We start from the raw sequence: 27,047 nt of genomic DNA on the forward strand, positions 1-27,047 counted from the left end.
CCCTCTCTCCAATTCTTCCAAAATTAGAGCTCAAGAGAGGGATTGAAGGTATGCATGTGGTACCATTGCATTCTAGAGCTCATAAGCTACTCATCCATCCAATTCATTTTCGTTTTCTCGAAAGATTCAAACCGAATTTGATGTCTTTTGATGTTCTTGGTTGAAGCACAAGGAACACCGGAGTTCTTCGATTTCCCTCCATTTCCTCCACTTCCCGACGGTCACCCAGCTCCACAAGCATCTTGAGTAAGTCTCTTAGGCTCCCCATGGCAAGAATTCATGATTTGGTTGATTGATTTTGAGTTTTAGCAAAGTTCATGAGTTTTTGAGGTTTTGGACCAAAATGAGGATTTAGATGAGATTTGCGTTAGGAATCGAGTTGCTAGGTTGATGAGTGAATTCTAGACTCCATAAATCATCTCAGACATGTTCCTCTTTTAGTTTGAAAAAGATCGCAAATTGATTTGGCAAATTTTTCCCCAAATCAGAGAAGTTCTGGGCAGTGCGGAGTATCCGCATAAAAGTGTGGATAGTCCGCAAAAGTGCGGAGGTTCCGCATCAAAGTGCGGAGGGTCCAGAATTTATGGGAAAATAGCAATTTGAGTTATATTCAAGATTTTCTTATGGGTTAAGCTACAAAGTTAGTCTAGAACCCTTGGTATGGTATATGTTCAGGTGTATGTAGCATAGATTCAAGTTTGGAGTTAAATCGATCGACGAATCATCGAAAAACACATTTTCAGCCCAGGTCCGGAGTGTCCAGACAAAAGTTCGGAGGGTCCGCATATGTCCGGAGTATTTGGAGAATTCTCTGGATAGTCCGGAGTTTGCCTGAGTTGCGCATTGTCCGGATGTTCCGCATAATTTTGTGGATAGTCCGCATATGTCCGGAGGTTCCGCACTTTCGGCAACTTTTCAAATTGGTTTGAGTACCAATTTTGTTCTTGCTCGTATGTTTGCACTTTTAGCATGTTTTGCGCATCTTATGGCATGCATTGTTGCATTTCATCCATACTCATGGCATGCACGCGTTATTCTTTTTAGAGAATGCCGATCCGATGATCCCGGAGGCCGAGTTCGATCCCGACGCACCCCACCTTTCTGATCCAGGGCAGCAAGGCAAGCAACTAACATATTTCACCCATGTCAAATTTGGAAGTCTCAATTGATAAATATGCTTATGTATGTATGCATGTGTTGGGTACCCTTGGGTAGAACCTATGCCGATTGCATATTTCTACCTTGGTCAATTGTTCAAGTAATTTCCTTGTAGCCTAGAGATGGTGTTATGTCTAGGTACGAGTATGATATACATGCTTAGCAATGCTTAGGTCTTTCGGTAGAAGTCGAACGATGGTGTTCTCTGTTATTCGCGAGTATAGGGATTACTATTGATTACAAACACATGTTGATGATGAGATGGTTGGTGAGTGGTGAGTATGAGACGAGATATGGGCGGTGTTAGGGGTGTCGTCTGCCTCGGTGGAAAGTCCAGGGGTGGGTCGGGAGTGGAAACCCGAGCACCATAGACCGCTTGCATCATTTAAGGCCGATCGTCAGGGTTGTTGGCTTTAGCACTTACCTTACTCACCACATGCCGATCTAATGGTAAGGCGAGCTGAATACCTTCGCAGCTGTGCCTTTGTGGGCGTGAACATCGACGGTGTGAGCGGTCGGGCTTGTAAGCGGTACTAGTTTGCTCCGGGAGTAGTTCTAGTATCGTCACGCCGAGTGATGCATGCCCCACACGGTTGGGGCTGGTTGGGAAAGGTTGTCACGAGTACCCCCTTGTGTGCACTTTGGCCGGTGGCACAAGCCGAATGGTCCTCGTGTCGTGTGAGTCTAGGAGTATCCCCCTGTAGGGTGTATAAATAGTTTGAACTGTCGTGCTCTTGGTCATGAGCATGCTATTGTTTCATCTGCACCCGGTCGTAGAGTTCTCGTTGTGGTTTGTGGATGATGGCATGAGGTTGATGGTTGGGCATGTGATTATGGTCTGGGTATGGTGGTTGGTGGTTGGTGGTTTGAGTTGGCACTTGTTCACATTGATATACTTGTTGTTACATTTACATATGCTCAGTTGTTGGTTATGGCAGGGTAGTTTCATATAAGTTGGTTAAGCTAGTTACTTACACCTATGTCTAGGATGCTTACCGCTTAATTAACTTAACCGCATGTTTAATCCTTGCTACTAGCTAATGCATGATCCTTGGAGTCGTGGTATGTATATGTGCTATATATTGTGTAAGACTTGCGAGTACCTTCATACTCAGGGTGTTGCTCTTAAGTTGATGAAGGTTCACAGGTCGGCGAGGAGGGGGCGGTGTTTGGCTACTTCATGCTCGCCGATGCAGGTGGTGGGCAAGAGTAGTGCATCCTACTCTGGGTGGTCGTACTTTTGTGATGGAGCCTAAGGGCATATGGCTCCATCCCCCTTTTGTTGTATAGCTTTTAGTCTTTCGCTTCTTAGTTCTTTTGCTGGTTAGGAGTTAAGCAGGCTTTAGTCTCCTTCTAGCTCTCTTTTGCTGTAAATTGTGATAACTTGTTGCATACTTAAGAACTTGTAATATAATGTTAATTATTCACTCTTTCTTAAGCTTTTTTGTGATCTACATGTTGGAAAGGCATGTGTTCCGATCCTGGGCACAAAACACGTGCCGGGACTACCGGAGCAGTATTCTGATTAATCGTTGAAGTCGTGATTAAGTAAATGATCGACTTAATGATTAATTAGAATACTGTTTGGATGGTTTCTAACAACTGTGTAGGGCCAGATAGGATGGTCAACACAGAGACCCTGCTGGAGCTGCTAACCGATGCCAGTGAACCTGGTGAACCCTTTTTCTGCTCCTCCTCCATCATCTACTCTTCATCGATCTCCTTCTGCAGAAGGTCCCAGTCAATCTCCTCTTCCTCGTCGGAGATGTCTATAACCTCCCTGGGGCAACCGCTCAAACTGGTGATCGGCTAGGAACGGCAGGGGGGGCTCTCTCTGCAGCAAGGGAAGCACAAGCGCGGTCGACTCCAACCATGCGAGTAGGTCCTTGAGATTGTCTGCCCTCGGGGGCACCATCACCAGTGGATCATGTGTCGAAGGTGGCTTGGACCTTGCCAAATCCTCCTAACCCATCGACCTTCCCGATGAGGACAGGAGGAGGACACCATGTCTTTTAGTGAGAGTTTTCTTCTTGCTTTGCAAAAGGCTTCGATAGGTGGCCAGTTGGGTGAACCCTTGCTTCTATAGCCCAACCAGCCATTGATTCATGTTTGGGGTGGAAGGCAGAAACACCATGGAAAACGTCCCCATGATCCTACCATTTACTACCCAAGGGACTCATGGGCACACCTCGGTCCAACCCATGCACGCGTGGTGGTTCCTGGGCACTAGCACCCTAGTTTTTTATACACATTCCATCATAGACACCTCGCCCCTGGAAGTACTAAGGAATCTCAATAGGCACGGCATCCGAACCGCTCAAAGTCCAAAGGGGCACGCATGAGGAACCGAAAGCCCCTCAGGTTTGGCAATATTCAATGTCTCTCTCTCTTTCTCTTAGGACGCTTAACCTCCCCATGTGACATGAAGTTCAGAGTCAAACTCTGAAAGCTAAACAACGTCGATGACCACTCTCTGGGTGGACTATGTTCCCTCGGGGTCCGAGTGGTGCGACCAGACCCGACCACAGCCACGGGGGAGCTTGAGGGCTACTGTTGGAGTATTGAGTAAGGGGATGTCCTAGCTAATAGACCTCACGAGGGGTATAAGCTTGGACCCTGGCCCATCGCACGATATTATGAGCTTGAACCCTGGCCCATCGCTAACCAGGTCCAAGCTCGTACGACTATTGCTAGGCTTGCACGACCAGCCTCCTTACGATATTATAAGATCTCGTGACTAGTCCTTGCTAGTCGCTGGACCAGTCCTTACATAACCCATCTAATCACATGTATTGCTATCTACTTAAGTGTTTTCCTTTCCCGGACACCCCATCCAGTGAACAAAGTCATGGCCAGCGCAGTTAGGCACTACCTCATCCTGTAGCATTAAATGCTACGTATGGGGCCTTGTGGGCCAACGCAGCATCGCATGGCTGACCAGACAGGGTCTGTAGAATGACCAGGCAAGTGGACAGTTTTGCACGTAGACTCATGGGGTGCAGGGACAGGATGGTTTGATAGATGATCTTACGGTGCATGACGATGGGACGGGTCGGGCGGCCAGGGAAGGAAGGTGTGGAGGCGTTCCACAGTTGGGATAGGCACTCAAAGCTCTCAGGGCAAATTGGGCTCACCCGGTTATCCAGGATATGATCCAAGAGTTGAACATCTAACTAAGCATGGGTCTACTAATTGGGGCCCACTTGTAAATTCTCGCTCCCTCTGTTATATAAAGAGATGAGGACCCAGTTTGTAAAGGAGGATGGGTAACCGATTCACAAGCACTCATAACAAAATACACATGATGTAGGGTTGTTATCCTTCAGGAGGCCTGAACCTGGATAACCCTGGTGTTCTTGAGTTCAACACACACACACTGACGAACGCACACCTTCAACGCAGTTCACGCGTCCTTCGACCGGTAGACTCTGGAATCATTGTCAGGGATTAACCCTTGACAACTTGCTACACCATTTCACACAAAGCCTGTCTCTCAATGTAATCCATCACATGAGATAATTTATATGGTATGTACTAAGTACTAGTTGGCCTTTAAATGGAAAAAAAACACTTGTGGCAACACTATAAATTATTGGGCCTGAATATCCTTGTTGTTAAAAATTAGGGATTCATCCATGTCATTACGAATCATTGTGGTCTTGCAATGTCCATTCTTCTACTTCATGGTGTGGGGATCCGGGGCATACAATTTGTTCGGTCCAGGGTTTGTTGTGAATGAACCCGCAATCTCAAACCCATATAGATCGTGGTTCCACATCTGCAAGAGAGCTTACTTCATGAAGTAGTTGGAGACATACCTCTAAGTCCTTAAGCCATTCTCAGCACAAGCAGCAATGACATGGAAGCATGACATCACAAAGCGATATTGCTTTCGCTCGTCCGTGTTGACCTCTTCCAGCGCATATTGTGCAAGGTGGTTGAACATCTTCACATACTCCATCACCGACCTGCCTCCCTGCTTGAGGTCCAGAAACTCCTGCTTTTTTATTTCCATAATCCCTTTGGGAATGTGATAATCACGGAAGGCTTGGCGGAACTCCGCCCAAGACAACCGGTGGTTGGCGAAGTGCATGGCCAGAAAGTTGGACCACCATGCGCCAGCAGCACCATGAAGTTGATGGGCGGTGAAGAGAGCCTTCTCGTGGTCCACACACTAGAGTAGCGCGAGCTTCTGCTCAATGGTTCGGAGCCAGTGGTCGGCATCGAGAGGATCCTCGGCCCGCGTGAAGGTGGGTGGCCAAGTCCAACGAAAATCCGAGAAGTTGTCTCGGCGTCTGGCTCCACCTCCTCTGTGAGGGGTCGTGTTACGCATGAGAGCTTTGAGGCGCACCATCTGACATGAACAATTTAGTTCTATTTGCATGAGAACATCTACCATGATGGTGGAGGTGGTTTAGGATTGTTCTCATCGGAACCCTCGGGAAGATCACCGAGACTTTGGCAGGTTCTCATCCTACTAAAGATGGCAAAAACGATAGAAGATGGAAGATAAAATATGAACTTTAGTTGGATATAGCAATGACCGAACTAAGACAAATGATGAATACTAGAGCATCACATTATAGTAATGAGTATGCATGATCAAAAGGTTTAGTAGAGCACGGCAAAAACACGGCCTATCTCACCCATGCAACATTTTCTGCGCAAATGCCAGCAGTCAGATCACCGTTGGTGGTCAGACCACAGGCAATATGGCGGTCGGACCGCTGCCTACCTGGCGGTAGACCGCTATAAGTCTGGCACCAGCAGCAGTGGCCTTTCCACCCCGTTCCACACACAATGGATCCTTATCTACGCATTTCTTTCTCGGGCGCATCACTCTGCAACAAACATCAAGATCGTAGGCACCCATGCATACCATGACTACCAATCATCACCCTTCATGCTACTTTTTCTTTCCCGCGCGAACGGTGCTTGTGCATCTCGCTGCACAAGTGACATTTCATACGTTGTTACTAACATATTCACTTCCCATATCATCACCTTACGGGACACCCCTTCTAATCACCACATGGGTAGACGACCATAGCTATCATCGTATGATGGATGTTCATACGTTATTGCTAACATATTCACATCTCGTACCATCATCGTACGGGACATATCAGGCCCCTGCCTCGCACTGGTTGAGCCTCTGATATTTACCGTTATCGAAATGCGTTCCTTACCTTTTTCGTCGATGTAACAAAATCCATTAAGACATGACTATGCGGAAATAAACACTAAATGAAGCAATCAACCATTCATTACTCTTAGGGGCATAATATAGCAAGTTTGTACATATTATCATGAAGAGGTAAAAAGAAACTTTAGTGGGTTGCTTAGTGATGTTGACACCCTTTACTAACCCACATCTTAAGTGTTTTTAGGCTACTTCATTAAACCAAGCTCAGATGCCATGCTGTGAGAAATCGTCCAAATAGTATTCTAGTTAATCATTAGGATAATCATTTTTTAATCACGACCACGATGATTAACCGGAATATCATCCCGGTACTCCTGTCATGTGTTTTGTGCCCAAGATCGGAATACATACCTTTCCAACATATAGCATCACAACAAACCATAAGAAATAGCGAGTAATTAAATTATATTACAAGTTCTTAAGCATTCAACCATTTACAACAATTTACAAAAAAAGATTAGAGAAACTACGCAGCGGAAAAGTAACACCTATCAACAACAAAAGCTAGGTGAAGCTATATACCCTTAGGCTCCACCCAAAAGTACGCCACACGAGTAGTTTGAACTACTCATTCCCGTAACCTACATCAACGGACGTGAAGTAGCCAAACATGAGGTCCTCCTCACTAGTAGAACCTGAAATAGTCGCATGAGTACGAAGGTACTCGCAAGACTTAATCCATAATTGGTACTTATAATAACCCGATTCCAAGGAGAATGCATTGAGGTATTAGCAAGGAATCGGCCACATGGTTAAGTAAATTTCATAAGTGAAATACAACTTGACATACACATGTGAGCTTTTATACTTAACTAAAAGTTCTTTCTACCTTGTAACCAACAACTTGAATATAAATGTAATTGGAACCATCTCATGTAATCAATAATTGTTTCCAACCATCCCCAACACACCATTCCATATCACACATCCCCGAATTCAGAAATTCTACGACTGGTGCAAATGGACAGAAGCATGCTCATGACCAAGGTGGCAATTTGAATTGTTTCTACACCCTGCAAGGGGGTACTCATTTACCTACACGACTCAAGGACCATACAGCTTACGTGTCCACACAGGCTCATGTAAGGTGGTATTTGTGTCAACCTTTCCCAATAAGTCCCAATCGTTCGATTATGCACCGATAAGTGCAGGGGTCATCCAGAACTACCCACAGAGCAAACTAGATACCCCTATAGGACGATTATGCCCACAACACCATCGACTCGCACGTCAAAAGGCCACATCTACAAAGGTATTTGGCTTATCATTCCTATATACGACATGTAGTAAGTACTAAAAGTGCTAAAGCCAACTGCACCAACGGACGGTGCTTAAACTATTCAAGCGGTCTATGGCATCCAGGCTCCTCTCCCGAACTACACCGATGAACTCCTCCTATGCAGAACATACCCCTAGCACCGCTCACATCTCGTCTCATCTAAGCCCTAAGCTCAAGAACAATGGTTGAACCATTACTCGTCTTCTACCAAGGACATATGCATTGCTAAGCATTTCGAATAATTTGTAAGTTAGACGTTAACAACACGACTACCAATCATCAACCTTCACGCTACTTTTTCTTTCTCGTGCGAACGTTGCTTGTGCATCTCACCGTACAAGCGACATTTCATACGTTGTTACAAACGTATTCACTTTCCGTACTGTTGCCTTACGGGACACCCCATGTAATCACCACATGGTAGACGACCATAACTATCATCGTATGGTGGATGTTCATATGTTATTGCTAACGTATTCGCTTCCCGTACCATCACTGTACGGGACATACTAGGCCCCTGTCTCGTATTGGTTGAGCCCCCGATATTTACCGCTATTTGGAATGTGTTCCTTACTTTTTTTCGTCGATGCAACAAAATCCATAAAGACATCACCATGCGGAAATAAACACTCAATGCAGCAATCAACCATTCATTACACTTAGGGGCATAATATAGCAAGTTTATACATATTAGCATAAAGAGGTAAAAAGAAACTTTAGTGAGTTGCTTAGTGATGTTGACACCCTTTACTAACCCATGTCTTAAGTGTTTTTAGGCTACTTCAATAAACCAAGCTCTGATGCCACGCTGTGAGGAACCGTTCAAATAGTATTCCAATTAATCATCAGGATGATTATTTGCTTAGTCACAACCACGATGATTAACCAGAATATCATCCTGGTAATCCTGGCACGTGTTTTATGTCCAAGATCGGAACACGTGCCTTTCTAACAAATAGCATCACAACAAAGCTTAAGAAAGTGCGAGTAACTAAATTATATTACAAGTTCTTAAGCATTCAACCATTTATAACAATTACAATAAAAGATTAGAGAAACTACACTGCGGAAAAGTAACACCTATCAACAACAAAAGATAGGTGAAGCCATATGCCCTTAGGCTCCACCCAAAAGCACACCACATGAGTAGTTTGCACTACTCATTCCCGCAACCTACATCGACGGACGTGAAGTAGCCAAACACGAGCATCCTCATCGGTAGAACCTAAAAGAGCAGCATGAGTGCGAAGGTACTCACAAGACTTAATCCATAATTGGTACTTATAATAGTCCAACTCCAAGGAGAATGCATTGAGGTATTAGCAAGGAATCGGCCACATGGTTAAGTAAATTTCATAAGTGAAATGCAACTTGACATACACATGTGAGCTTCTATACTTAACCAAAAGTACATTTCTATCTTGTAACCAATAATTTGAACATAAATGTAACTAAAACCATCTCATATAATCAATAATCATTTCCAACCATCCCCAACACACCATTCCATATCACACATCCCCGAATTCGGAAATTCTACGACCGATGCAAATGGACAGAAGCATGCTCGTGACCAAGGTGGCAACTCAAATTGTTTTTACACGCTGTAGGGGAGTACTCCTTTACCTACATGACTCAAGGACCATACGGCTCACGTGTCCACACAGACCCACGTAAGGAGGTACTCGTGTCAACATTACCCAGCAAGTCTCAACTGTTTGATCATACGTCGATAGATGCGGGGGTCAGCCAGAACTACTTCCGGAGCAAACTGGATACCCCTACAGGACTATTATGCCCATGACACCATCGACTCATACGCCAAAAGGCCACAGCTACAAAGGTATTCGGCTTATCATTACCAATGTGACATATAGTAAGTATGAAAAGTGCTAAAGTCAACCGCACCGATGGACGGTGCTTAAACGATGCAAGCGGTCTATGGCATCCGGGCTCCTCTCTCGAACTACACCAAGGAACTCCTTCAGTGCAGAAGATACCCCTAGAACCGTCCACATCTCGCCTCATTCTCACATCATTGTCATTGTATTTGTAAACAATAAGTAAGCCCTAAGCTCACGAACAATGGTTGAATCATTGCTCGTCTTTTACCAAGGACCTATGTATTTCTAAGCATTTCGAATAATTTGTAAGTTAGACATTAACAATGTTATCAATGCTACAAGGATATGGATAATCAACAACTCAAGGTAGAGGTAATACAATTCATCAACATAGGTTCTATCCATCTAAACCCGACAATGGACTCACTACTCATGCAAAGATACATAAAGCATAATTTATCAAGTTATACAATATGAGATCTAAAGTAGTAAGTTGAGTATGTTTAGATGCTTGCCTTACTGCTCTTGCGATTGCCTAATACTCTTGGCGCAACACTCATAGAACTCCAGTAGATTAGCGTCGCCTTCACTCGCTTGGACCGTCGGCGTAACGCTCTCTAAACAAATCAAGAATGCATTGAAAAAATAATCAAACAATGAAAAAGTGTGCATATCATGCATGCCTGAAAATTAAAAGAGCGCCGCTTTTTGAAAATATTTGCAAAAGACCACCAAATGATTAGGGTTCCGAAGTATGAAACCCTGGATAAGGCAACCTATGTACATATAGCTTTAAGTGGCTAGCGGTCAGACCGAACCTGCCGGCGATTAGACCGTGAGGTTCTGCGATCAAACCGGCCAACGGCAGTCTGACTCCTGACTATGGGTTCGATTGGGGTTTTAATTTTCTTAACCGGTGGTCAGGCCATGAGACCTTGCCAGCAGCACCTTTGTGAGGTCGTCAGCGAAGGCTTCGGCGAGGCCTTCGATCATGAAGGGTACCAAAATACTCTATGGAACTAGTGGAGTGCTTCTAGAGTGATTTGGATAATATTCACCGAACTAAACTCAAAATACCTTATGGATTGGATCTATGCTAGGTTGAACTTGGGTCTAAACGATATGAGGGTCGAATCGAGCTCACAAACAACGAAGAAACGGTAGGGGATGCCTCACCTTAGTGTATGGCGGCTTCCTAGCGGATCAATCCACTCCAGAGAAGCTCCGATTTAGAGATCGGGCTCCAGGGTGGCGTGTAGGCTTAAGGTTGGATGAGCGTGCCTCCGACGAGGGGGAAGAGGGGAGGAGCTCGAGGAAGTCCTCCGGAAGCCTTGGGAGGTTCCTACCGTCGATCTTCGATCGTCATGGACATCCAGTGGAGCTCTCCTTCTCTTTATAAGGTGGAGTGGGGAAGAGAGTGAGGGAGTGAGTGTGAGAGAAAGTAAGAGAGAGTGATCGATTCACTTAAGCCGAGCCTCTGCGCTCGGCAGTCAGATTGCGGGAAGTATCGGTCATACCGCAGAAAGCCTACGTGGTTGTCCCCCTTGCGGTCAGACCATGGGGAGTCCCGGGTAGGTCGCGAGGAATCTTGTGCTGAAAACTTTATTCTATTCCCCTTTTCTATTCTTCTTCACCTCCAAGGCATCTAGGGTTTTCCTAAAGGGCTTTCAACTATCTCCAAGTATTTTGAAACATGTTTAAACTCAAGTTATTAAACGAATACGCATAAACATAATGACATGATAATTATGAATGCTTAATCACATGATTAGCATTTTGGGATGTGACATAAGCTCATCAAGAATTTTCCACAATATGTCAAACTTACACCGCTGATTCTGACTACACAACCTCTTGAAAAGGTTCATCAGGTTCTTATTCTTAAATTGCCTGAGGAAGTTGGCACCCAAATACCTCATGCACCTCCTACTTTGCAAATCTTGCCAAATGGGTCCCATTCTATGTTCAACCGAACCATTCTGTAGGTCTAGGATTGTCTTTAGAATCCCTGCATGACGTTCATGGATAAGACAAACATCCGATCGATCCCCCACAACAAATCCTGACATGATGCAGGAACCAATACCAACTATCTACATTCTCACTCTTAACAGTGGCAAAGGCCACTGGAAGTACTTGGCTATTTCTATCAACATCAATTGCAGTTAATATCTGACCCTTGTACTTTCTAGTAAGGAAGGTTCCGTCGATGCAAAGGATGGGACGATAATTCTGGAAAGCTTGAATAGATGCACTAAAGGCAAAGCATGCGCACTTCAGGACCAATTTACCATGTTCCTTCAAAGATGGCTAATGATCAATGTCATAGTAAGTCCTAGAGTTCCTCAGAGCAATGATGCAAAGCGGACTTGGGATATTATCGTACGATGCTTTGTATGTCCCAAACATCATCTTAATTGCCTTTCTCTTCACCCTAAAAGCCTTTTCGTAGATAATGGTGTACCGGTATCTCTCCTCAATTGCTCTGACTATGGATCTAGGTTCATAGCTCAAATTGTCCACAATCTGAGCATACATGACATTAGCAACAAAAAAAAAGGTTCTTGTGTTGCTTCTCTAGTTTGTCCAGCTCACAAGTATGGTCCTCTACTATCAAGACCTTACAATATCCAACCCACTTTCCCTTAAATGCGGGCACCCACCACGAGCGACCCTCATTCAAACACTTCGCATCATACCCCTCTTTGCTGGACTTGACAGCACTAAAATGCTTATGAAGAGATGTAGCCCATTGAACCACAACATCCATGAGAGCTTAGCTGCTATGGTACTTGGCCCTCTGGGTCACCACATTCTCATTGTACTCCCACATCACATGATAGCCTTAACCAACCACTAATTTGAAAAAATCTAGATTGTTCCTTTCATCATCCGAGATGTCATCCACAGGATGTTACTCATCCTCCTGATCCTCCTGCTCCACTTATTCAATTAAACCAGGAATTAGCTCTCCCTCCTCTGCCTCACTAGTTGATTCCATCAAATCGGCTGAGGACTATCCAACATCTGGTGCTTCCACCTCATCACCCTTCTCCACAACACCTCCACCCTGCAACTCCGCAACTCTCTCCCAATACCTCCATTGCACAAACAACATAGGTGGTCAACTTCTCTCTGTTGCTTGCTGTAAGTACCTCATTCAAATTGAGGTATCAGTAAATTGGAACACATCCCAGTAAACATCTTCAGTTCCATGGTCAATTACAACATTAACGATCAGTTCTTATTACTCGGGATCTATTTTGAAACCCACATTAACCAACCGTGCAATCCCACAGAAGTCTTCTCAATTGGTCTAGATACACCCTTCTCCACTGAGTCATAACCCGAGAGATCTACCCCTTGCGGACCATAAACAATATCCTCTTCCCCATAAAAAATCTTGAACTTCCACTTATTCGACATATATGCCTATAATCGACATAAAACTATACTATTATTTCGACTAATAACAGTATATGTGCTACTAATAACAATATATGTGCTAGATCTAAAAAAGAAAACATATTATAACAAACTGCTAGGGTTCCTAAAAATACTAGATATGATACATAACCTACGTAAAAAAAAACTAGATTGAATAGCTAACATAACTAGTTTGTAAAAAAATAATCAAGTTAAGACTCTTTACCTTCACCCAAGGTGGATTCTGGTAAGGCTTCCTCGCTCTCCTCTCTTCTCTATTTGTGCTGGTGGCAAACCATTGAAATGAGCATATGCTCGATGGGAGGGTTGGCACGCCCCTTAAATACAGTGATGGGTAGTTGACGTCCGACGTGGATACCATCATGGACTTGCTGGCAATTGAAAGGGTGCTGACAACACCTGTCGTCCGTTAGAAAGGTGATAAGTTACATGTCGCCCTTCCAACAGATGACAAGTAGATTATTGTCCTTCAAACAGGTGACAAAAGACTATACTTGTAATTTTTCAAAATAAACATAGATATTTCCAAATATTTGACGTCGCCGTGGCTACCATGCTATGCTCAGGTAGCGTGCTCCTCTTTTTTTATATATTTTATATAAACAGTGCAAATATATGCATCTATTTAAAAAATTGCAATTATAAGAATTTTATCGTTTGTTGGAAAGGCGACATATTTAAAAATTTACAATTATTATGTTGCAATGCTCTTAAAATTCAGAATATTATTGAAATAGTCATAAAAAATTTGAAAAAAAATTATGTAGTTTAGAGGATGCTATCATATAGCTCTTCAAAAAAATTCAAAAATATGATTTCTACAATGAGAAAAAAAAAGATAAATTTCAAAGATTCTAAAATTTGTCTATGTTTCCTCATTGCATAAGTGATTATTTGAGTAAAAAAAAATTAGAGTTATATGATAGCATCCTTTACAACACAAATTTTTTGATATAGTGTTTTGGAATTTTAAGCACATTTAAACGTGATATTTTTATTTTTAAACCGGGCGACAATGTCTAGATTTGTAATTTTTTGCAATTTTTAATTTAAAGAATATAAAGAATAAAAAAGTTCTGCTCTTCTCCTCGTGCGCGTGCTCGCCCCGTAGCTGGTGTGCCCGTGTCCCCCAGGCACGAGGCCAGAATTACCGGACGGGTTCCTTGACCGCTCGGCTATGAGGAATCCGCCGCCGCCGCATCGGCTGACGTAGGGACAAGAGGACGGGCAGAGGCGCAGAGCCAAAGCAGCAGGCAGTCCAGTTGTCGCAGCTATTGGCTTCGCGGCGCTGAGACGAACCGGACGGACATGAACCGCGCCGTCTCCGCTCTCCGGACCCGCCCTCCGCCACGGCTACTTCTACATCACCACCACCTCCTCCTCGACTGAGCCGGCGTCGGAGGCGTGGGACGGGCGGTTCCGGCTGCACAAGCCGCGCGGGCAGCACCTGCTCACCAACCCGCGCGTCCTCGACGCCATCGCGCGCCGCCCGGGCGACGCCGTCCTCGAGGTCGGCCCCGGCACGGAAACCTCACCGCGCGCTTCCTCGCCTCCCTCGCGGCGCGCGGCGCCGCCGTCGAGATCGACCCGTGCATGGTCGAAGCCGTCACCGCCCGCGCCGGCCCGCACAAGCTCACGGTCCGTGGGCCCCCGCCTGCTCGCCACTCGCTCGACCAAATGCCCCAAAAAGGAAACGCGTGCAGACCAAATGACGATTTCTTGTTTCTCCCTTCCTCCGTTGGCAGGTGATCAAGGGCGACGCCGTGGAGGTCGAGTTCCCGGAGTTCGACGTCTGCGTGGCCAAAATCCCCTACGGAATCTCCTCACCTCTGATCGCCAAGCTGCTGTTCGGTTACCATTTCCGGACGGCGACGCTGCTGCTGCAGAAAGAGTTCGCGCAGCGGCTCATGGCGGTGCCGGGCGACGGGGAGTACAACCGCCTGGCGGCCAACGTGCGCCCGGTCGCTTACGTGAGGATGCTCATGGACGTGAGCAAGAGGGACTTCGTGCTCATGCCACGGGTGGACTCCTCCCTCGTCGAGATCCGTCCGAGAGCGGTCGCGCCTGGGGTCGACCTCCACGAGTGGCTGGCGTTCACGCGCGTGTGCTTCGGGCAGAAGAACAAGACCCTCGGCGCCATCAAGCAGAAGAGGATGGTCATGGAGCTGTTCGGACGGTCTCGGAGAGCGGAGGGACGAGGCGGCAACGGCTTTGGTGCACCTGATGACGGTAGTGATGAAGATGTCAGCGACAAAGACGACGATCGCAGTGACGGGGAGGTTGGTTTGAGTGAGGAAGCAGTCGTGGCGTTCAAGGAGAGCATTGGAGTCCGCCGACCTCACCAGCAAGAGGCCGTCGAAGCTGTCCAACGATGAGCTGCTGCGGTTGCTCCGGCTGTTCAACAAGCGTGGGGTGCTGTTCCAGTAGACCTCACCCCGGGTCCCTTGCTGGTCTCGCAGAGGTTTGTGACGCCGAGCAGACTGGTTCAAAGGATCGCAGCATTCTGGACGTCATTGCAGACATAGCGCTACCGTAGTGTCATATTCTCAGCCATCGGTGTCGGCCTTATCCATGCTGTGCTCAATATACTCCGTATTGCTGAGGTGAACCTTGGGAACCTGATGGCATGCATTTTTGTGATATCTGAAAAGTTGCCCAATGACCCCTCGCTCAACAAGCTTTTGCCAACGATCACGGACATGACTAGATTATCTATATCTATCTATCCTGCAATAAAATGCATAAATTATAGCAGAACTAAACGATTTCACTATTTATCTAAGTTAATCAAATAGTCACTATACAAAGATTCTTCTAGTTCCTCCTTCTAAAAATATATTTAATCTTACGTAAATTACCTTACATATCAAGACGCTCAATATTTGTCTTTCAAATATTCTAGAAATACATTTAATATCTTTTTGTTTGTCTTCTATAACTAGACGCCTAATATTTACCTTTATCCTAATTGATTCTACATGTGTTTCACACATATGCAATTGAGATATAAACTTCCTAACATGTTTATCATTCAAAATGGATCAGATCACTGCCTCAAGACAAAGAGAGCACAAAAATATGGCATTAGGCAATTCCAGATTCCAGCAGAAGTTTGTCCCTCAATTGTTCAACACCTAATTTCACTGCAATTTTATGTGAAAATTACAATTTGTAGCTTAATTTGTTTTGATGTTAAAACTTAATTTGAGGATACAGTGATCGATAAGTAATCTAAAAATTCAAATCGCAATGACCTAGTTATAAATTCTAGCCACCAGTGGACCTGCAACTCATCTAGATCACCAAAGTGAACAACATTGGTGTCAAGTTTAACTGATTCCATACCCTTGGCAAATTCAAGAAAAACATCATGAGCCTAGCATGCAGAAAAGTCTCTACGAAGATGGGCATTTTCAGCTGCTGTAGCAGCGTCATGCCAGTCACAGCACATACATACTTGAGAGGTGGATGAATTTCAAGGTCACGAACTCGTGATTTTCGTACGTTCAACTCCTTAACTTGTCCACAACAAAATTCTACGAGAGGAGATGCACGTTTTCACTTATAATGATATACTTCTGAAAACAGGAGCTGGAGTGCAGATCCAAAAAAACAACGGGGAACAAATTCATTTTTTGCAGATGTTGAACATATAAGACTAAGAGCAATAATTTTAACCTTGCATGTTTTCATACTGCTTACATGCTTCCATGACATTGTGCCTTTATACCACCAAAACGGGCACATGATGACGAACAACCTCACTAAACTATCCCCTTTTATGTAAAGTGAGATATATGGCCTGGCTTAATTACTGGAAGGCAGATCAGTTGCATGCTACCAGGCCAGGACAACTAATACCAATTCAGTTTACATGCTACTCTAACATTCTAAGCTGATCTTCCTAGACAATTAAATTCCATCGAGCATTGTACTCGCAATTGTGAATCTAGATTCAACAGCTGAGCAAGGAGTAAGAATAGCTTCATTTCAGCTCCAATTTAGCACCAGAAGCATCAGAGTCTCTCTCAGAGAGCAAAATTTTTATCCTTATCAAGGGCCATCATCACAGCTCCACATTTTCTTGAGTTGACACACACTAAATTATACAATTTTACACGTTAAAAAGCTAACCCCATGCAAGTAAAAGCTAACCCATGAAAATATAGAAGAAAGGCGAAAAAGAGTGATAAGAAAGTTTAGTCCTATACCCTCACAAACTCCTCATCGTCTTGGCTGACGTCAGACGCCAGAGGCAGGCCACGCCTCATCCCGACGACGGCGAGGAGGGGAAGGCATCCTTGACGGCGGAGGCGGCGGTGAGGTAGTTGAGCGTGTTGCGCAGCGTGTCCCGCTCCCGGCGCAGCCGCGCGGCGGTGTCCTCGAGCTCGAGCAGCGCCTGCTGCTCCCGCGGCGCGCCCTCGAAGGTGTTGCCGACGTAGAAGGAGAAGGGCGTGGGGAAGAGGCCCCTGCGCAGGTCGCCCACCTCCTTCTCGGTCTTGCCGTTGAGCCGGTTGGCGATGCGTATGACGTCGCGCATGAGGACCTCGACGTCGGCGGCGAGCGCCTCGGCGTCCTCCCCGGGCGCCGGGGGCTCGGCGGGCGGGCGGTCCTCGAGCCACTGCACGGCGGCGACGAGGTAGGGCTTGGTGCGCACGACGCGGGCCACGCGGAACCGCTGCTGGCCCTTGCAGATGAGGAAGAACCGGTCGTCGGCGAGGCGCTCGTGCTTGACGACCTCGCCGACGCACCCAACGTCGGCGGCGGTGCCACCCGAGCCCGCGAAGACGACGCCGAAGCGGAGGTCGGTCTGGAGCACCGTGTGCATCATGATGCGGTAGCGGAACTCGAAGATGTGCAGCGCGTGGGTCGCGTCCGGGAAGAGCACGAGCGGGAGCGGGAACAGCGGGAGCTCCACGAGCCCGTCGTCGGACTCCGACGGGTACGGCTCCGGCGACGACCCGGGCCCGGACGCGCTCGCCGCCATGCCCCGGCCCCGGCAGCCGCGGCGGGAGGTGGAGGTGGAGGTGGACGAGGGGGCATGTAGACGAGTTGTTCGACGGATTGCGCGAGACGGGGAGGCGGCGGCGGCGGCGGCGGCGGCGACGAGGCGGGGGTGAGGGGAGTGGAGGATTTGGGGGAGGAGAGCCATTGGGATCTTTACCCCCTTCCCCCGGCAGCCAAGGGGCAATGCTTGTGTGGATTTGCCTTTCTGGTGGGTGATTTCCCAGTGGTTTTGGGGTAAGAGAGGACCAGGGGAAACTCGAGATTTTGTTTTCTTTTTTTCGTTTCGGGTTCGAGGGATAGATTTTGCTGTGGGGAAGAAGATGTGTGGGGCCCACAGGAAGGGAACGGGATTAATAATGATGGCGTGGAGGAGTCCACGTGGGGGCTTATCCACCTGTTGCATGCACCTTAGGATGGGTGAGAGGCGTCAGGCGTGGCGTCGCTTCCGTGGTGCAAGAAGTGGCGGTCGGGCCGGGCCTTGATTAGGTCGGCATGGAGCCCGGCAGTTGGGCCAGGTTTAGAGCAGGTAACAGATTTTTTATTTTTATTTTTCAATTTTTAGGAAAATAGACGACCATTTAAAAAAACTGTAAAATAGGCTTATGTCTCACTTCCAACAGCGGCAAGATGATGTGACACAACAATGTAGCACTAGATTGGCGTGGCGTCCTTCGTATTGCTCGTTGAAAGGGCGACAGGTCATGTCACCTAATGAAAGGGCGACAGCTTCATGTTGTCCATCCAACGAGTGATAGGTTGTTGTTGCCCTTTTATTGGATGACGGGTCCGTATGTTCGGGCTAGGGTTTGGATGTTCCAATTTTTGAGTTTGTGTTGTTCAGTTTAATTATCTACTTTTTTACAAAATTGTGTTTTCTTAGAATTTATTGTTTTTGAGATAATTTGATATGTGGAATAATGGGACGAGAAGAGTAGAAGATGTCAATTTTATTCGCACAATCAACAGGCACGATGACATGCACGGTACACTTTCCTACTAACCAAGTCATATATCGTCTATGGACCTAACATGCTTTAGGGAATAAATAAACCGGATGATATAGTGGTTGAAATAGTAGCAACATAGAAACTAAACTAATCCGTAAACCCTAAAAGCGTCCCATTTTGGGACGTTCCCTTGTGCTCATACGGCATCAGAACACTGTGGCCCGTACTCTAACGTGATCCACTGAGTACATAAGCGGGTCCGACGGGACAACTACCCAGGAAGTCCGACCGATGGGTGCTGGTGTAGCGTAGTCCTCCTGGCTCTGTTGTGTGGCTACATCAAGTGCGCCACCTAACTAGGAAAGCCCGATCACATCAGGGCCGAAGATGTAGTCGTACCCAGACACGGAAGAATTGTCCATGTACATCTTCAAGATCATGGATCTCTGTATATGGTTTACGGAGAAAAACATGTTACCAGCAATTGTGATTGAGAAATTTATGAAGTACATAATGTATTATTGTTTGCGGTACCTGAGGTAGCAACGTGAGCTGAGGACGCACTAGTTTCTGTGACAGAAGGGCTGGAGGAGCGGATGTTGTAGCAAAGGTCACCGACACCGGTGAAAGATTGCCTGGAGGAGTAGTTGTTGTTATAGTAGGGGTCACCGATGTCGGTGAAAGATGACCTAGAGGAGGTGACGCCATAGTAGGGGTCACCAACGTCGGTGAAAGATGGCATGGAGGAACTGGTGCCATAGTGCTCACTGGCATACGTCAGACGTACTGGCAGGTGAGGCAAAGCCGACAACGCCGTTGAGGGGTGAGGAGCCGAATAGGAGCCGCCTGAGTCGGAGGAGCAACATGCAACGAGGACCTACACGTGACCATCATCACGATCTTCTGGACCTTCTTGTAGATCTTGCCGAACGCCCCATGTAACTCGATGGGAGGGACCTCTATCCCACTATCTACCCGCTCACAGTTAGACCTTGCCTCCACCCCTATACGGTGCAGTATGTCCCTCTGTGAACAAATATTTTGTTGGATGAGACAAGTGATTTGTAAGTTAAATTGAGGGTAAAACTATTGTTGTTGTCAAACGAACATAGCATTAACGACCATGCCTGGTCTCTGTGCACTGAGTAGGCGTCGCGCACATGCGCTGCGTAAGCCGCTATCTTGGACGGTGTGTATGTGACCTGGGTCCATGTCCGAGGTAGAAACCAAGCAAGGTACTCGGCGTATGCCTCGTCACAGTGCGGCCGATTCTCGTCAATGACGTCGTCCAGTGCATGCTCCCATCTTGCCAACCACTGTTGCACACGTGATGTCTAGTTGATGATGAACCCTTACGTGTCATCCTACAGAACGAGTTAGTACCAGGGGTATAGTGCAACAATGAAAGTTGGACAAATAATCAGAAAATTTACCGATGCACGTTCGCAGGCACACTCCAGGTGGGTGGTAGGAGGAACCGTTGGAACCGGCCAAACTGACGCATCACATGATGTGAAGTGTATTCCTCGATGAAGATGTCGAAGGCAAGGGGCTTCCTCGTCAGCTAGTACTCCCTTTCCTGAGTGCACATGATAGGTAGTCTGAAGAGTGCACGTATGTGTACTTCCTCATTGGAGTACGACGTCCACCTCATGTCGTCGACCCCGAGGTCGTCAACTGGTCTATGAAGTCCGTGTATGCCTGGTACGTTTGGATGCTGGACCAAGTTGGGTGTGTAGAGAATATGTGTTAGACAAACAAAGTAATGGTTCGATGTAAGAAATATGTGCCATCTTAATACATCTTACCCGCCGTCAGCACCACAAATACTCCATGGTGGGTATGTCCATGCCGTTAGGTGCAAAGGGGTATGGGTGTGGTCCACTACCGGTCGAATAATGATGAACCGCTCATATAACCACATATGGAAAAGGAGCAAGCAACCGATGAAGATAGTCCTTGAATCCGACTTCACACAGCTCTCGTACATACCCCTATAGGTCACGACCAAAACCAGAAGCTCAATTGTATTAAGGGGCATCCCCTGGTCCAACGTCCGCAATCTCCATGGCATGCAGGATCATGCTCCTGAACACCAAGTTGTCGTGCTTCTCAGTGAACATGATCCACCAAACAATTATGTCATACTCCTTCTTGCTTGACTTTACAACAACAATCTACCTCCAAAGAGATATCGTCCATTGAACCACGTCATCCTTGACGGCATGGCTGGTAGGATACCTAGCCCCCTGGGACACTTTGTTCTGAGTATACTCACACAACACTTGATTTCCTTCATTCACCACTAAGTTGTTAAAATTCAGATTGTTCTAGTCTGCAGGGATAGGAACATCATCCTCATCGCCGAGATGTCATATTTAGGAGCTTCTTTGTCCTCCCGATCCTTCCGCTCTCATCTGTCTCGCCACTTGGATCCATTGGAATGGCCAAGAATTGTTCAACATCTGGTTCTCTAACCTCGTGTTTCACTATTTCATCACCCTCCTCCTCCTCCATATTGTCTCTGCCCTGTATTTCCCCAATTCACTCATTGTACCTCTATTGCACAAGCAACATAAGTGACCAACCTCTATCAATTATATCATGTAGGTACCTCCTCCAAACCTAGGTTTCACTAAGCAGATACACCTCCTAGTAAACATCATCAGTCCTATGATTGCCCGCAATACTAATAGTCATCTCTTGTCGCTCGATATCTATTTTGTAACCCCCATATTAACCAGTCATACAAATGTCCAACACTCTTCTGCATTGGTTTAGCTATACCCTATTTTGTTGAGTCAAACACCAATAGATCTACCCTTTTTGGACCTTAAAACATTGTCCATTTCCCCATAAAAATTATGAATTGCCACTTATCCAACATATCTGTCCACGATCGATAAAAAAATCTACTATTATTTCAACTAACAACAACTATATCTGTTAGATTTACAATAACAGAACATAGAAAAACATATATCTAATACTACTATAAAAACCTAGGTCTAACAGTTGTTAAAAAAGTACTAGATGCAATAACAATGCAACTATCCCTAAAACCTAGGTCTAAAAATTACTCTACATTGTTCAAAAAACTAGATCTAATAACATTAGGTCTAATATCACTAAATTCTAAATCTGATTACTAATATATGTCTAAACTTTGATATGATGGCTAACCTACCTGGTTTGTAAATAAAATACAAAGATCGTAACATTTACTTCACCGGAGATAGATTCTGGTAGGACTTTGCCGCTTTCTTCTCCCTCTCCTCCCCTCCACTCTCTCCTCTCATCTCTTCCTTCTCTCTTCCTCTCTCTACTCGCTGGTGAGACAAAAAGGCTAGGTGTGAGAGTGGAGGTTGGGTGTGGCCCTATATAAGGAAAAGTTGTCACCCGTTGGAAGGACGATAATTTTTTGTATACCCCTCGGTGCAGACGCTCTTGTCACCCGTTGGAAAGGTGACTTGTCGCCCTTCCAACGGGACAGGAGGACGTGGCTACTACTGGGGAACTCCATTTATTTTTTGAGCCGTTCAACCGTGGGACTCACCATTTGTAGCCCGTTGGAAGGGTGACAGTTACTTATTATACAAATTTTTCAAATGGACACCTATTTTTCTAAAATTTAGAAAAAAGATCGCATGTAACAGGGATGGTGCTCAGGCTGCCTGCTGAGTATTGGGGGCCCTAGTCCCATTGGGCTCTTTGGAACTTTCTCCTTGGATTGGATCTCTCTTCGTGATGGGGTTACAGGGGCGGGTGCTTGTCGGAGGCACTGCTGGCGAGCTGTGGGTAGGCCACGGGGTGGCGGTGCAAGGTGCGGCGGCGGGGGCATATATGATGAAAATGAGCCAAGTTTTCAAACTTAAAACTTAGATTCAGTCGTTATTTGGATTGATGATGAGTAGTGTTTGGAAATGGCTGCATAACTTGAAAATAAGAAATGCATCATAAAATGCATTGTTGCTTGTGTTGAGGCTGCCAATTAGCTTTTGGTAATTGCTTCGCTTGTCCGTTAGCTACAATTATCCCCACAATTCATTACAACAAGGGCCTAAACAAATATCTGTGCTTGTTCGCTGTCCAACCAACATCGAGTTCACAAATCACAACCAACATGAACAAAAAAGAACTCCAAAAGCTGAAATTCTTATTTGCTTTCCCTTACAATCCTCTTGTCACCACTAGCTATGAGTACATCACGTACAGGACTTGAGGATTCAGGTTTGCCTGCAATCGTTTTGCAGTCACAAAAGCTAGAGATGCATAATCTGAATCTGAATTTTTTCTGAACCCCCCCCCCCCCTTTCTCTTTCTCTAGTTTCCCCAATTCCGTCTTAAACCTCCTCCCTCTCTAAATACAATGCCTAAACGGACGCCAACATACCATCAGGACAGAGAACGATGGTTCTCGCTCGCCAACCCCACTCACCGGAGGCTGTTGACGAAGGCGAGGAGCGAGTCGACGTCCCTCTTCTCCGAGGGGTACTTGATGGGCCTGGCGGTGCGGCTCGGGAAGAGGAGCACCGTCGGGAAGCTCTGCAGCTGCAGCTCCGCCTGCGCGAACGGCTTCTGCTCGCCGTCGGCGCGGAACTTGGCCACCTTCACGCCGGAGCCTGGGAGCTTCTCGGCCAGCTCCACGAAGGACGCCTCCATCGCCTGGCAGAACGGGCACCAGGGCGCGTACAGCACGACGAGCCACGGCTCGGAGCGGTTCTCCAACCGCAGGAGGTTCTCGATCCCGGCGCGGGTGAGGGGGACGACGGCCTGGCTCTGGAAGATGTCAGGGGCGCCGGCCGTCCCGTTGCCACCGTTGGCGGACTTGGGCGCCGCCTGGCCCTCCTTCTCGATGTTGCCCTTGTGGAGGCCGCACTCCTTGGCCTTGGCGTCCTCCCACCACCACCTGCCTTCCCGCTCGTGTTGCCCCGGCAGGACCGGTCTGGTGCACGGCTCGCACCCAATGGACACGTAACCCTGAAGAACACAGTTGATCGAGCACAAGAATGTCAATCGCTGCACATGCACATCTAAAACATCTCAAGATGGAAGAAGTATGTTTCTCAGAATTGTAATACCAAGTCTAGTAGCTAGTATATGATCCTAGTTTCATGGACACAAGTATGTTTCTCAGAATTGTAATACCAAGTCTAGTAGCTAGTATATGATCCTAGTTTCATGGACACAGTTTTTTCTAGTTGTTCTTGCCCTGAAATGTTAATAGGTGTGTATTGATTGTACGGCGTAATGGAAGTTGAGCTGCAACTGCAATGGCAGTGCTTACTTGTGCATGCAGGGGGTTCACAGGGACGTCCATGGTCCTCAGGAACGTCCAGATGTCCTTGCCGTCGACGTTGGCGACGGGGTTCCACTTGATCAAGCTACCAGCTCCACCATCCAGCCCTTCAAAGGAAGGATCAACCTGCGCTTACACCAATTGATTGCACAATCAGCATCAGAAAAATATAATTGAACTCCATATCTAAACAGATTGAAATACTCCACTTATGGAATATACCTGAACGATGGGGATGCTGGCCCTGGTGCCAGGGGACTGGTCTTTCCTCTGGCCGGTGATCCAGGCCCTGAGCCCCTTGAGCGCCCTGCGCAGCGGCCGCACCTTGCGCACCCGGCAGCACTCCTGGTGGCCGTCCTCGTAGAAGGAGAAGAGCCCCTTGCTCCGCACCAGCGCCTGCACCTCGCCGGAGTCCGGGAACATGTACTCGATGCGGATGCCGTAGTGCTTCTCCACCTTGTCGAAGAGTTGGTACGTCTCCGGGTTCAGCCGGCCCGTGTCCAGGCTGAACACCCGGAACGGGCGACCCGTCAGCTTCGCGTACTCGATCAGCGCCACGTCCTCGGCGCCACTGCACGACACGAGAGTAATCGATCGACATGAGCGAGGTGCCTTCTGCTGACGCGATCATGCCCAGATTTTGCATTGAGTGCGTGGTACTAAACGACAAGCTGGGCGGGGCTTTAAAATCTGATTGATATATACAAGATACATCATCCATGGCATGGCTTAAAAGATCAGCGATCCTACAAGGTTGCTGTTACCTACAAGCCGAGTTCAGCATGCGTCTTATACTTTGGACACCAGGTTCAATGAACCTGGACGTATGCCAAGCTTTGCTCGCACCCGTCCACATACATTGAGGTTTGAGCTATCAAGCTAACGGGTTTGGTAACACTATTAACGTAGCCTAACCGGACCCGTTTAAATTGCCTGATTGCAAAAGTCACGAGACATTGGGAGTAGCTTTTGGGTGTCACGACCATGAACTATCATCGTTCACAGAGTATAAATAAAACTTGACAACGACTCCGAGTATCATTACCTTTCTGGAACTAGATGTCAGCCGTGGGACCCACGATTCGGTGACAAGCAAAACGACCTAGGGTACAAGGAATTTCCACGACCACACGTTTGGAAGATACCATGATGCCGCGAGCCTACCGGGTGTAGCTCGGCGCGCCTAAACCCAGACCACCGTGGACCGAGCACGAGCCAAACGGTAACAGAGCCAAACGGGCGCATCCAACAAGCGATAAGGATCCGAGAAACGGCGAGCAGCATGACCGCATAAGGCACATTGAGCTCACCTGAAGGCGATGGCGATGTCGGATCCGAACATGGAGAGCGCCCGATCCATGACCTCCAGCGGTGACGCGCCCTCCAGCTCCCGTGCCAGGGCCTCGTAGTCCACGGCCGCCGGGATGGCGACGGTGGCCTCCTCCGCCACGAGCGCGGCCGGAGCCGCCGAGGCCGCGGACGCGGCCACCGGCTGCCTCCCCGGCAGCTCCGCCGCGCGCAGCGGGCGCACCGCCCTCGCGCGCTGGCCCCGCACCACCGCCGCGGCCACCTGCTGCCTCCCGGCGCCAAGCCTCGCGGCTGCACAACAGAGGGATAGCTTTCAGACCAACTCTGAATTGAAATGCGCATGACGGATCCCAATACGAAGCCGCGCGTCTCACAATCTCACGGAACTCGAAATCCCCAAATTCAAGCAGGTGACAATAGGGGCATCAAGCTCAGGAACCGAGGACTTTTCACTAAATCCTCCAATTCGAGCAAAATTGTTCATAAAAAACCACGAAATTGAAACGCGCGAGAGCCAATCTCATCATGAACAAAAACCTCACCTTTGACGTCGCGGAGGGCGCCGGAGTGCGACGAGATGGAGGCGGTGGCTGAAGCCATTAGCGAGGTCCGGATTTTCGCTGGCTTCCAAAATTCCAGTGATGTTCCGCGAGCAAATGTGTATCACTTGTGCGTTTGTTTCTGCGGTGTACGGTGGTGGAGATGGGTTTGTGGTTAACATATAGCTCGGGCGGGAGGTTGGGTTCATCGCACCTGGACGGGTTCGGGAGCTGCACCCCGAGTGTACACGTGGCAGGGGCGGTTGGCTGGGCGCCCGGGAGGCTTTCCTGGCCGATCGAAGCAGTGGCGTCACTCCTGCGCCGCGAAGAGGCCCGGTCCAGCCCGGCCATATACTGAGTGGGCGCCACATGGCAGTGGGTTGACGTGGGGGATGAGCTGGCAGGTTGTGTGGCTGACTAGGATGGAAGGATATAAGGCCGAACCCTTTAAAATACCTTCTCTCTTAATACAACACGTGTTCTCATCTTTTTCTCTTCTGTACGCGCTATCCGTTGAATCAGAAAAAAATGGTTTGGATCAGGATCTTACAGGAATTTTTCTGTGAAAGATTATATAGAATTTCCTTCCGCCTCAAGTGCGGTTTTTACCGTCTACCTCAAATCATCTACTTCATATGCAAGTTTCCTCATAAAACTTCTAACTTTGTACTTGTAAATATCAAATAACAAGATGTTTATAATCCTCCCATCCCTTTTCGAACCATTTTATATAAGTTTACATACTCTCTAGTTAATATATAACCTTAAGTTATGATTTTAAAACTCACTGTATAAAACAGCTGACACCCCATACCTTTTTTGTGCGCACCCAATTAATCTGCTCGTCGCTATTCTCCGCCACATAATCTAGGTGGCACACCACAACCACTATTGTGCTTCCGTTGCACCATCTAGTCCTATAAGATCTCGTAAACCAAACATTAGCCAATGAACCCGAATGATGGTGGTGGAGAGGAGAAGAACAACCTTAGTTGAAACACTATGAGCAAATT

The 27,047-nt window shown here is 47.1% G+C and overlaps 2 protein-coding genes, 1 long non-coding RNA gene and 1 pseudogene across 3 annotated transcripts; 2 read left to right on the plus strand and 2 right to left on the minus strand.

Moving 5' to 3' along the window:
- Positions 1-14,246: 14,246 nt before the first annotated feature.
- LOC133890304 (ribosomal RNA small subunit methyltransferase, mitochondrial-like) lies at positions 14,247-15,749 on the plus strand (annotated as a pseudogene).
- Positions 15,750-16,903: 1,154 nt separating this feature from the next.
- On the minus strand, positions 16,904-18,260 carry LOC133890699 (uncharacterized). The gene has a single exon (XM_062331195.1). It carries the CDS (start codon positions 18,084-18,086, stop codon positions 17,202-17,204), a length of 885 nt encoding a protein of 294 aa, XP_062187179.1. The 5' UTR covers positions 18,087-18,260; the 3' UTR covers positions 16,904-17,201.
- Positions 18,261-23,012: 4,752 nt separating this feature from the next.
- On the minus strand, positions 23,013-26,200 carry LOC133890698 (probable 5'-adenylylsulfate reductase 1, chloroplastic). The gene is made up of 5 exons (XM_062331194.1): positions 26,038-26,200; positions 25,498-25,786; positions 24,410-24,758; positions 24,176-24,313; positions 23,013-23,868 (listed from the first exon to the last, which is right to left on the minus strand). The coding sequence occupies exons 1-5, from the start codon at positions 26,093-26,095 to the stop codon at positions 23,323-23,325; spliced, it is 1,380 nt and encodes a 459-aa protein (XP_062187178.1). The 5' UTR covers positions 26,096-26,200; the 3' UTR covers positions 23,013-23,322.
- Positions 23,834-24,262, plus strand: LOC133890700 (uncharacterized). Its single transcript, XR_009904089.1, has 2 exons — positions 23,834-24,012; positions 24,080-24,262. It is a non-coding gene; the product is annotated as an uncharacterized LOC133890700 (long non-coding RNA).
- Positions 26,201-27,047: the final 847 nt, after the last annotated feature.

The sequence above is a fragment of the Phragmites australis genome, chromosome 14 (genome assembly GCF_958298935.1).
Source record: "Phragmites australis chromosome 14, lpPhrAust1.1, whole genome shotgun sequence".
Classification (NCBI taxonomy): domain Eukaryota; kingdom Viridiplantae; phylum Streptophyta; class Magnoliopsida; order Poales; family Poaceae; genus Phragmites; species Phragmites australis.